This window comes from Sinohyriopsis cumingii, chromosome 19 (assembly GCF_028554795.1).
Source record: "Sinohyriopsis cumingii isolate HCF-2022 chromosome 19, ASM2855479v2, whole genome shotgun sequence".
Taxonomy (NCBI): Eukaryota; Metazoa; Mollusca; class Bivalvia; order Unionida; family Unionidae; genus Sinohyriopsis; species Sinohyriopsis cumingii.
Window position 1 is genome coordinate 26,737,528 of NC_142979.1, and position 13,176 is coordinate 26,750,703.

General features: G+C 35.8%; 1 protein-coding gene across 1 annotated transcript in view; it reads right to left on the reverse strand.

Annotated features, from left to right (window-relative positions):
* The window catches only part of LOC149775325 (TBC1 domain family member 10A-like), a 123,383-nt gene that overhangs the window by 60,084 nt on the left and 50,123 nt on the right, over nt 1-13,176 (reverse strand). Inside the window, exon 5 of the mRNA XM_089944037.1 lies at nt 9,394-9,574. Coding sequence (XP_089800163.1) covers nt 9,394-9,574 — 181 coding nt within the window. The remainder of the gene's footprint in view (nt 1-9,393; nt 9,575-13,176) is intronic.

The following is a 13,176-nucleotide window of genomic DNA, read 5'->3' on the forward strand; positions in this document are numbered from 1 at the left end:
TGACCTTCACTATAAATCTCACAGCATAATGACAGCACTCAATATAAATGTTCAGTACAATGCTCTCACTCATTACAAACCCCTGAGGATAATTTCTGTCCCATACTATAAACCCCTCAGTACCATGCTGTCCCTCACTAAGAAAACCTCAGTATCATGCTGTCCATCACTATAAACCCCTCATTACCATGATGTCCTATTCTATATACCCCTCAGTACCATGCTGTCCCTCACTATTAACTCCTCAGTACTATGCTGTTCCTCACTATAAACCACTCAGTACTATGTTGTCCCTCAGTATAAATCCCTCAGTACCATGTTGTCCCTTACTATTAACCCCCCATACATTACCATCATTTACTATTTTCCCTTCAGTATACAAAGGATCTCAAATGAGTAATGATTTAATACTGAATTTATAAAACGAGCTGAATACTGTCCATCTTTTGTGAGCCTTGACAAGAAAAAGCTACACACTATTTATTTTCATAAATGTAATATTAAATCAGTACCCATGATTTGAGATTCTTTTAATCACATAGTTTTTATTTCTGCAAAAATTATTTAGAGAGAAAGAAGAACAAATAATTTCATTCATTCTAAGTTGCTGTACCTTTCATTTGCTGTGCATAAACAATAGTCCCAAATGAGGCTAACTAGTATTAATGTTTAAAGGTAGATTATAAATCAAATAACAAGTATTCTTCTGAATAAACAGAACATTTTACACAGATAAAATCATTTGTCAACACAGAATGCCCAACATGGATGATATCACATTGTTTGATTCAGAACTGGTTAGAGTTCAATAGACTATCCATGTTTATCCTAAAGTTTCACTTTCAGAAGTTAGCAATTACACTGTTGCGACATTCATTTGAAAGGAGGATTACAGGAAGCAGAAATTCCCATAACTACTGTATTTATAATTGGATATTGCATTATTTGATTTTAAACAGAAGACAACAGAAGACATAAATAAACTTCACTCTGTGTAGGAATTGCATCACATATTTACAGCATAAATATGCTGCCGCTGGATGAAGTTCCTGGATGAAGATCCGTCAGTTCTGTGAACAGAGGTGAGTTTATCTCCTTATGTAAGTTAACATTTAAACCAATCTTGTTAACTGCATGGATTCCATATTACAGGTAAACCACTCACTCCTTCACCCCATCCCACACACACCTGCTATCAACTGAGCAATACCCTTAGTCTTACTTGCTGTTGTTGTTCTCATCTTCGAAGTTTACACCATTATACACATGATGATATGTTATATATGTTATACACAGTCATCCCCTGGGGGGGGGGGGTTAAATTGGCCATATTATATCAGACAAGACCATTTTTTTCCACAATTCCCTTTCATGACTCGAGTTGAAAAATGACCACCAAAATGCTCATGTGAAAACAAAAAAAAAATCCATATACTCCGCAAGAATTTCATGGGCTTATCCAGACCAATCAAAAATATGCAACTGTACATACTCTAGGAAAACTGTACTGACTTTGTGATAACTGCATTTACTTTCAACAAGTACACTTAAAAACAAAATAAATGTTGAACTTTGTTGAGTTTTGTTAATTTTTAGTGCTAGCATGACACAAATGTCTATAACAACTGATCCAAACTGTCTGCTTTATCATTTGCTTTAGAAGGTCAGCTATTAAATGTTTGCACCATCTACAACATTTTCAATCCCAGATATAATATTTATCCTGGATATAATATTTCGATGAAAAGCTGTTTGTTAAAACTTGCAAGTAAGTTATGTTCTAAAGCATTATTGCATCATTGAAATGGTAGGATATAACAGCATAATCAATGTTTTTTTTAATAAATTGTTAAATGTGGGTTTTTTAATACATTTTTACATGAAAATGAATGTTATGACCATGTGTTTGAGAAAGCAAATAAATGATTGGAAAATGTGATTTTGGTAACCTGTAAGTTCCTTGTTAATTATGCATTGACAATGGCCCTTTCTTATTCTTCCTCATTTAAGCCAATGGGTTTGAGTTTACCGAGTTGGCGAATCCAAAAAGTGTCTTTGGATTTCCTATCTTCTGTGCTCCATTTGGGTTATAGGCAATCCTAATCAGGATTACATCACTGAATGTATAACCTGGAGAAGAGAAATGTTCTGCCACTGGGCTCCTTTCCTCTTTATTGGTTGGCAGTCTGATCTGTAGAGATTCATTCTAATGTTTGATTTCTGCATTTTTCTATTTGAAGCTGCATACCTTGCATGTTATGAGGTAGATCACATTTTCAGTGCTGCATGTTAAATTGAATATGAAGCTTTTCACCTGTGACTGTGTTGGAAAATGTGTTTGTTTCCTTCATGTGTTGGCATATCACGCATTGCTTGCTTCCATCAAAGCTTTGATTTCCCATCTATTTTTTTATTTGAGAGTGACTAAGTTTGCCCTGACTAGCACGTCTCTCAAATTTTGAAGTCTGCAAAAAGCAATTACTGGTTCGTGTGGAAAGATCAATTTAAGCATTTTACATGATTCAATAATCAACCACTGTTTGTGAATGATGCAACCTACTTGTGAGTTCTCTGGGTGAAGGGTGTTCATGCCATGTTCTCTTTTCCCTTGTATCTGAGGAGGTCAGCACAGCTTGTTTCTTTGGATTTAAGTATTGCTTTCAGTGTTACAGCAAATACCTCGTGCATTCGCGTTTCTGGATTCGCGAATTCACGGATTCGCGAAATTGTCATTAGTACCCTCTACGTACATGTTTTCTTTATTTTATTGAATTGTACCTTCGTTATATGACTTCTGTGACATATGAAGTTTACCTAGTTTACATTCCTGACAATGACAAAGAAAACGTCAGTCATCAAGTTTACAGTCCCATTCGTTACTTGGTTTTGCCTTACTGTGAGTGCAAAAGAAAACGGCAGCCAATGAATTAGTATAGGGGTAATATTAGTATACATGTACCGTACTGTAAATGCGCTAGTGTGGCAAATACCCATTAGGCGATACTGTACTCTATTATTACGTCAACCATTTATTTCTCTTTTTAAGGGTAATGTATTAAGCTAACTTTTAAATGAAATTAAAGTGCTTTGGGATCATGATTTGGGTCATATTTAGGGTTTAAACCCTAGAAATAAGCATTTATTAGCATTTTTAGTGACTCGTACCAAACATTCGCGATTCCTTGTGATACACGACTGGTTCTGGAACCTAACCTCGCGAATGTTCGAGGTATTACTGTATATCTTTGTTTGTAGCCCTGCTTTGTCAGATGCTGGGTCAGTTCTCTGCACCTCTTATCAAAAGTTGTCTCATGACAGCAAATGCTCCTGACTCTAAATGACTAACTGTAAGGAATATTTCAGATGCACTGCTTTGAGTGGCAGCTGGATGGAAGAAGGTATTGATGTTTGTCAGTCAGTTCAGAAAAAATGTCTCTTTGAAGTGTTATTGACAATTTTATTCTTGTATCCAAAAATATATGGTCTGTGTTAGTAATTTCAGCATAGAATTTCATCAAATGATGGAAACAATCGATCTGCATAATAATTTTGTCTAGCTTTTCCATCCCGTCATTCCATTTTATTTCCGAAATGTACCCACTGGTATGGTTTATGGCTTACAAGTTGAGAAGTTGTCTTTCTAATCTGCCCATAAAGATATCTGCATATGAGGGTGTCGTCTTAGTCCCCATGGATGTGTGTGTGTGTGTGTGTGTGTGTATATATATATATATATATATATATATATATATATATATATATATACATACATAAATATATATATATATATATAGACAGTAGCATCATTTATTTTTCTGTGGCTCAATTTTTTCATGGTTTTGTATTTGAAAAAGTCATTTTCATGGGTACTTAAAAATGTAATTTTAGCTGACAATGTTTGCATATCAGTAGTTATTTAATTACATGGTAAATCAAGACCTGAGAAACTCAATACATACACTGTTGTTTTCACCTAAGTAAATAACATTAATGGAAGCCTATGCAGCCAACAACACTAAAACAATACTAACACCTCTATGAGCACAAATAAAACACCTGTCAAGATCAATAATTTACCCTGTTTTCATCCGAAAGCTCAACATCAAAGGAAACCAACACCATTAAAAAGTGTTGTTTTTGTTGTTTTGAGTTTCACGCCACTTCACTGCAAGATAGGCTATATATGGTGGGCAGTATAAATGAAGGAAGAAGAACCTGGTAAATCCCTGGTAAGAACAAATGACCCATGGGAAGCTAATGTCAGCTTTCTCACATATCCACACTGGCAGAGACTGAGACTCAAACACATGTGGACACGGGTGAGATGGCAGTGATCAGTAAAGGTCACCTCTAAAGACCACATGACCACCTGTGGCATCTACCAAAGAATGAAGATCTAAATAAACTGAATGTCATGGAATTACTCCTTGTTTTGCCTGCTTCATGTACTGACCACTTCAAACCATTAAACTTGACAATGAATAAAGAGTACAAAGAATTAAAATCACATTTCTATAACTGGAATGCTAAACAGGTAATGGAGGACATCATAGAAAAAGATGTTATTGGAGACAGTCAGTATACTGTATTAGTGAAACTTGCAAAATCGTCAAGCCAATTAAAAAAGAATGGATAACTGCAGCTAATGTGACAGTGGGTTAAAGATCGGACCTAATTATCTGTGGTTTCAAGACAACTGGACTTGTTTCAGTAATATGCGGATTATTTACCAAAACAGCATTTGTGTATAGAATGAGACTTCACAATCACAATGTTGATACCGTGGCTTCATCTGAAAATCAGTAAAGTGTGAGCTTTAATACTCTGCTATAATTATTGTATAGTGTTTGAGGGGAGGGGCCAAGGTGGCCAACTGGTCTAAGGCACTCACCATTACCAATCACTGTCATCTCACTTCCATGCGCTAGAGTTTGAGTCTTGTGCTCAGCTAATGTGAGCATGTGAGAAAACGTTTTAGGACATTGAAACTAATTCTTTTATATTGATGTTCAAGTTCCTTTGTCAGTTTTTGCTCCAAGTACATACAGAGAAACTAATGAGTCATATATTTACAAGATTATGGAGTTGATTAAATCATGCATTTTAATATCGCTGATTAGCAAATGAAATGAATTTTTTTTACATGTGCAATGAAATTGGATTTACATTTTTGAATAATATATGTAACAATATCTTGTATTGTCAATCATTATTGATGGTAAATGTGTCGCGTTCCAAAGAGTTTTTCTTCTTCAATCGGTGCTCAGCACTCTATGAAATTAGTAGTTATCAATTTTTGGAACTCTATTGTCAGTAATTCCATGACTTTTCCAAAACTTTCCAATGTTTTAAAAAAATTCCACAACTTTTCAAGGCCCTTCTTGTACTTTTTAAATTCCAAAGCTTTTCTAGTATTCCAGGATCCATAGAAACCCTGGATATTACACTCTGGTTTTCCAAAATGCAACCATGCTTTCTGAAAATATTTCCACCCCTGCTCAATGCCGAGTTTGTTTGATCTATGACCCTGATCTTGAAGATTGGACTCCAAAGTTACACCTGCTAATGATGATGTACAGCTTTCCCCCGCAATAATGCACTTTGCTAAAAAGCAATTCCAGATATAATGTTGTAGATCTATGGACCCCAAAACAGAATTTAAAAAATTCAAATTACAATATGAATTAAAAAAATGTAAATTCATTTTTTACTTCTATCAGCTAAAATCTTTGCAACAAAAACCACTATACCTGATTTGTGTTTTTACATTCACAGTTTAACTCTAACTAGCCACTACTATATTCAGGCCAGGTAAGATTGTGTTCCTAACAGGCTGTCCAAAACCCGAAATTACCTACATCTCTAATAAGCCATAAGTGTCATTGGTCCATAACATCTATTATATATGGCTGAAGTACACATGACTGTTGAATCTGCCTTTAGCACTCAAGCCACCTCAGCAGATCAGGGGCCTGATCTCGGTAAACACAGCTCACTGATTATTCAGAAGACCAGCTTATTGTCTACCAATGTATGTTGACACCTGGACCACAACAAATCACAGAAAGGATTAGCAGCAGCATGTCTTTTGAACTTGCTGTCCCTTTATGTAATCTGTTGCTGTGCAGCCCAGTAGAGACTGGTGTTCATTTGCATCATGTGCTATTGTACAAATAACGTCTATTTGTGCAGTTTAGTGCCACTCAACAACGAAAATCAGATTTAAGTCAAACTAGTATTTACAAGTGAATAAAGACATTTAATCTCACAACGAATACGTCCTGGTAGAGGACTGATTATTTTGTGAATAGGATTGCGACTTTAGGGGATTTACGGAGGAGGATGCTGAAGAGGTTGCACTAAAGGAGTAAATGGACATTTTAACTAATCTGACTTTGTTCAGCACTGGATCAAAATTGATGAAGCCTACCTAAAAATACAAGACTGATGCTGACATCATCCAGTTCTTCCTAGGCACCAAAAGAGAAATTTAGACCTCGATCAACAGGATGTAGGAGTGACCAGGATGACCCGCCAGAAATAAACAGTTTCACATTTAAGACAGCATTTTGACAACTCACTTGAGTTGAATATTTGAATATTTTTTTCACTGTCCCATCAATAAACATTGTTAAAATTAAGCTATATTTAGATGCTTGCATGGTCTAATGGCCAGTATCACCACCTTGCATGCAGATGAACCAAGTTCAAATGCACACTGTGCACATACTGTTTTTATGTTGTTTTATGCGCTGTTTTAACCTCGATTTGGAAGAAGAATTATGCTACACCTCTCCTTCGTTAACTCGTGCACATCAGGGTCCAAAAACATCGACCGCACTATAAGTAAGGCACAAGTTATCGAGGGACCTATAAAAAAGCCAAAAACCAATAAAGGGATTGACGTAACTGCAAAAGAGGGATGGTGGGTTGGCAGGTTATAATGTTGAATACTCAATTGATAATTGTGCTGAGATTAACTGTGAATAAATATCTCTTCCTAACGGTGTACTTTGTTTATTTTTTCCTCATATAGCAACATTAATTTCAGTATAAATTACAGTATATTGAAGAGATATTCAAAAAATTTATTCCACATGGTTTCCATTCGCTTAACATGTGTACCACTTCACACATTGTGTACTATGTCACTAATTTGTGTATTGAATTGGATACATTCTAGTTTTATCGCTTGATTCAATTTAGATGGGTTTTTAATACAAAAGATTGACACTCTTTTCAAACAATGTCGATAGATAGATAGATAGATAGATAGAAAGATAGATTTGATTGTGGTAAAAGTAACATGAAGAAAAAAAACACAAGAGTTAATCATAACCAACATGAATTTAATGGATCTACAAATTTAAAACAACGTAAATTTGAACACGATAATACTTGTCGTTCGTGACACGCTTGACAAATATAACTTCACATTTTGAAAAAATCAGTTGTTTTTGTGTTACTCCTTGATTTCTCTGTCGCTGAGCAAAATCCCACATATTTCTCAATTGTATGATCTTTACATAGTCAATATTTTGAGATTCCAGCCAACGTATGGCAATATTAAAAGATCTGATTGCTACCTGTGCAGAGGGGGGAGGTGGTGCAACATCTGTGTCTGATAATTACATGCGGCTTCCTGATTCGCTTTGCGTATCTCTCCCGACACGAATTTTGTTTAATTCCATGTCGGCGCTAGAATCTCCAAAGCCATCCTTGGATTGCACCTAAAATAAGATTAACTGTCCATAAGTTTTGCCATTTTCTCTGCTTTGGCGTTGAGAACTGTTCCAGAGATGGGAACACCTTGTTCACGTTGCTTTGTGAACCATGTGTACACAGCATCATCTAATTTGGTATATTGTGCAGTCTGTGCTCGTTTTCATTTGATCCCATCATCTGAATCAACATCATATAAGTAATCCCGAAGTTTCTGCTCATCATTAGGCCAACCTCGAAGTGTCAACTCAGCAATTTTTAGTTCATTGCAAACTTTGGCTCTTGCTTCACTATTATGAACCCAATCTATGACGCACAGCTTTTCAGTCACTAAGTATGCCTTTCGCTTGATTCCCTTACTCTATATGGTCACATTTACAAATGATTAAGACACATTTCTGATTGGTAATAAATACTTTAATGATAATAAGTACATAAAAATGTAAAACCATTTTGACTGGTTCAATAAAATGAATTTTGATAATGGTAGTGACCACAAGAACTTATGCTCAGATTTGCATGCCTTTTAATTTTTTCTTTGTGCCTCCCTTGCTTGATTTGACACAAAAGACATATTCAAAGTGATAAAACAACACAGGTCTCTTTTAATTGATTTTTTAATACAACAAACACTTCCCTAAGTTGTTGATCAAAACAAAGCCGGCACGTAATTAGGTTATCATAGAAGTATTCACAGGTTTCGATGTGACGGTCGATTGACTCTTTTCATGTTTTCAAAGAACAGAATATGTTGCGATTATAATGTTTACACTGAAACGGGATTAAAGGATTAGAACGTGACTTTCACATAGCAAGACATTTAACTGGTGTTTATTTCATTCTCTGTTGCCACCTGTTAGCATTTACTAGAAGTTTTCATTGATCTATATTTCACACTGTTTATTTACAGTTTATTGACAACTATTTATCATTAAAAAAACTTACATAATATAAGATATCTTATTTAGAACTTGCAAATTTCACAATATGGATTCTATCTTTATGGGCATTAATCACTATTTTCGATGATAAAACAAGATGTATCAATGTTTAATTTACCAATTCTTATCATAATTATTTCATGTTCAGCATATTTTAAAGATATTTAAAATATATTTTCCTTGGAAAAAAATCAGGAGCCATGCTGGACACAGCATTACAAGTGGGATCGCAAGTTATCCGGGCGCAAGTTATCAAGGAAGTGGTGTACTATTGATATGTTCAGTGCAAATATACATCAAAACAACAGAATATAGACAAAAATCCACTGACATTATTTTCCAGTGTACAGGAAGAAATCTGCTTCCTCAATCTGTGATACATATTGCTAGCCAATGTTTGAACATAAACTAAAAAGAAAATATGCTTGCTTTGAATGAACAATGGATACATTTCATCATGTCGGTGAAACCCTTAAGTATTTTCACTCGTGGCTTTACCACTCATGAAAAAAAGAGTTTCACCAACTCAATGAAATACATCCATTATTCACTTATTTCAAGCAATATCTCTCTGTATGATCAAAACTAGCCAAAAGGTTTTTGAGATGAGCTGATAATTGTAAATGTTATTGGACCAACAACAGACAAAAGATGAAATCATGAGATGCAAGGCCATATCATAGCTCACCCAGCCTCTGCCCAAGTCACCTTAAAAAACAAACAAACATACCAGTCCTGGACTGTAGTAACTAGGAATATATTTTTCACATATCGAGACAAAGCACCAGAATGCCTCCTCAGCAGGCATGTGCATAAGAAGAACTGCTGCGATTGGTCCCTGAGCTTGGCAGTAGCCATCTTGAGGATTGTGGATGGTATAAGCAATCAAAATCTTGTACAAGTCTTCTTGACTGAAATGATGGAAACACATATATTTATAACAATGAATGAATGGAATAAATACATATCTAAATTCATAACAATAATGCTTTACAATGAGTGATCTTTCACAGTAAAACCTTGATAAAATGGAGGCCACTTATACAAGCTTTTCAATCATACTGACCAAGGGAATATCACCGTGATACACTATTAGTTGCTTGTTAGTTTGCTGAGGTGTCAATGTTATGACAATCTTCAACCCATTACACCCAAGATCATAGCATTCTACGCATGTGTAAACTAACACTAACAAACATTTATCACCTTATAAACCCTTTTTAGGCATGGTCCTAACTCTTTAGGAAATAATTCCATTGTTAATGTGTCTTGCAAGACTCTTAGCTGCCATTGTTGAGTATGCAGATGAAACAGCGCATTAGTCCAACTGTTAACCCCCATCAGCCAAACAAAGAAAATAAAAAACCTAGCCTTCTTTTTCAGGATAATCTCCATTGTTAATAAACCCAATAGTAGCTTGTTTTTATATATATATATATATATATATATATATATATATATATATATATATATATATATATATATATATATATATATATATATATATATATATATATATATATATATATATACATACATACACACACACACACACACACATGCACACACAGACACAAAGGTCTCGGAAACTCTTAATCATGCATATCTGGATGCAATTTTTTTATCTGGGACACAGAAAACCATTTAGACAGGAGTCCTCCGTAAGCATGTAATATGTGGGCAACAGAATTTAAAGACTTGCCAGTCTTGCTTTAGCCACCTGAGTGGGAAAATATGTTGATCAATTAGCTATGCTGATATTTACAATGACATAATTCAGTGGCAGAAAGACCAACTGATGAACATGTTACCATTATAGGAGTACATCAAAAGAACATGCTGCAATAGCTGGGTGACAAGTTCAAAGGCTTTGACTGGCAGCTGGGTGGGATAATGTACTGATATTTACAGTGGCTGAAAGAGCCTCTGATGTAATGTACATGTTACCATTATAGGAGTACATCAAAAGAACATGCTGCAATAGCTGGGTGACAAGTTCAAAGGCTTTGAGAGGCAGCTGGGCAGGGATAATGTACTGATATTTACAGTGGCTGAAAGAGCCTCTGATGTAATGTACATGTTACCATTATAGAAGTACATCAAAAGAACATGCTGCAATAGCTGGGTGACAAGTTCAAAGGCTCTGAGAGGCAGCTGGGCAGGGATAATGTACTGATATTTACAGTGGCTGAAAGAGCCTCTGATGTAATGTACATGTTACCATTATAGGAGTACATCAAAAGAACATGACCCAATAGCTGGGCAGGAAGTTCAAAGACCTGGACTGGCTGCTGGGTGGGAAAATGTACTGATATTTACAATGATTGAATTCATAGTCTAAAAGACCCACAGATGTACATGTGGTCATTTATACACCAAATGAACATAATGCAATAGCTGGGCAGCAAATTCAAAGACTTTGACTGGCTGCCGGGTGGGAAATGTGCTGATATTTACAGTGACTGAATTCAGAGGCAGAAAACCCCAAAAATGTACATGTGGTTATTTATAAGAATACATCAAATAAACAAACTTTACCTTTCATTATTGTGTTCTATTCTGAGTGTAGCTAACCAAGTAGTGCATTTTACCTCAAAATCAAGACATGCTGAGATTTAGACAAAATGCCATTGCAAATCTGGATAAGTATTTTGGGGTTAAACAGCAAATTGATGAAGATTGCAATGAGATTCAGGAGAGTGCTAGAACTGATAATTCAAATGGGACATTAGCCAAGTGTAGGAAAGTGTGTGATGCCTAGCTTAGTGTTTGGAATAAGACCTTTCCTTGAATTGACAAAAGTTAGTGTTATTGTTGTTGTTGTTGTTATAGAGTTTAACGCCATTTTTCAGCACAAGATGGGATATACATGGCAGCCAGTATAAATTGTGGAGAAAGAACCCAGGAAAACACTGGAAAGAACCACCGATCCACAAGAAGCTACCCGCAAGCTTTCTCACATATCCACATTGGCCGAGCCTGAGAATTGAACACGCAGACAGAGGTGAGATGGCAGTGATCCGTAACAGTGAGCATTTAAGACACTTGGCCACTCGAGGCCCCTGACAAAATTTAGTCACATTCTGATGGACAAACAAGAGCTACATGTTGGTGGTATAAAGAATGTGGACATTAAACTTGGTTTTAATCAGCAAAGTTCACATTTTCTGTGAGGGAACTGCAACTTTTGCTGGTGGGACTCCTATCTTTACCGGAATGGGAGTCCTGGACTCCTAGTTTTAAAATCCTAGCGAGACGTCTGTATGTATAAGAAAATCATTTCATATATTTGGATCATAATTTATCAGTTATTCAGATACTTATAGGGACAAAATCTTTCTCTCCCAATAGGTCTGGATCTCCTATCTTTTAATGTATATCTCCCATGTCAGGATATTCTATCTTTTAATGTAGGTCTCCCAATGTATCTGGATATTCTATCTTTTAATGTAAGTCACCCAATGTGTCTGGATATTCTATCTTTTAATGTAGGTCTTCCTATGGGTATCGATATTTATCTTTTAATGTAGGTCTCCCAATGTCTGGATCTTCTATCTTTTAATGTAGGTCACCCAATGTGTCTGGATATTCTTTTAATGTAGGTCTTCCTATGGGTTTATATATTCTGTTTAAATGTAGGTCTCCCTGCGGGTCTGGATATTCTATCTTTTAATGTAGGTATCCTATGGGTCTGGATATTAATTTTTTAATGAAGGTTCTCCCAATGTCTGGATCTTCTGTCTTTTAATGTAGGTCTCCCAATGTCTGGATCTTCTGTCTTTTAATGTAGGTCTCCCAATTTGTCTGGATCTTCTATCTTTTAATGTAGGTCTTCCTACTGGTCTGGACAGTCATCCTTTAATGTAGGTCTCCCAATGTCAGGATATTCTATCTTTTAATGTAGGTCTCCCAATGTGTCTGGATCGTCTATCTTTTAATGTAGGTCTCCTATGGGTCTGGATATTCATCTTTTACAGTAGGTCTCCCATGGGTATGGTTATTCATCTTTTAATGTAGGTCTTCCTATGGGTCTCCTCATATTCTTCAAATTTGGAAGACATCAAATTTAACTCATTAACCCCTGGCGCCGAGTTTACACATGTGGAGGTAGTAGCCTACTGCCAAGCTCTGTAGCATTAAGGTCATGTACGATACACTAAAGTGGGTGGTATTAAAGAAAGTAGACAGATGTAGCTCAACAATGATATCAAATAATCTGGATGTTCTAGTTGCACTAATACAGAGGGAAAAACCTAATTTTTGGACCCAATTTATTTCTACCCAAAATTTTCCCAAGGTCGGAATCCAATTCCGTGTCGGGATTTTAGACATTTGGGCCTCCGATCTAAGGCAGACTGGTCTAAACTGCACACAAACTGGTGAACCTTTGCAAAAAGTAGGATATAATGGGCATTTGGAAAAAAGAGAGATCTCGATACGCAAATGATGGCTCCTTTAAGAAAAAAATGAAAACAAAACAAAGAACTCCAACTTTTACCATTCTGCTAATGCG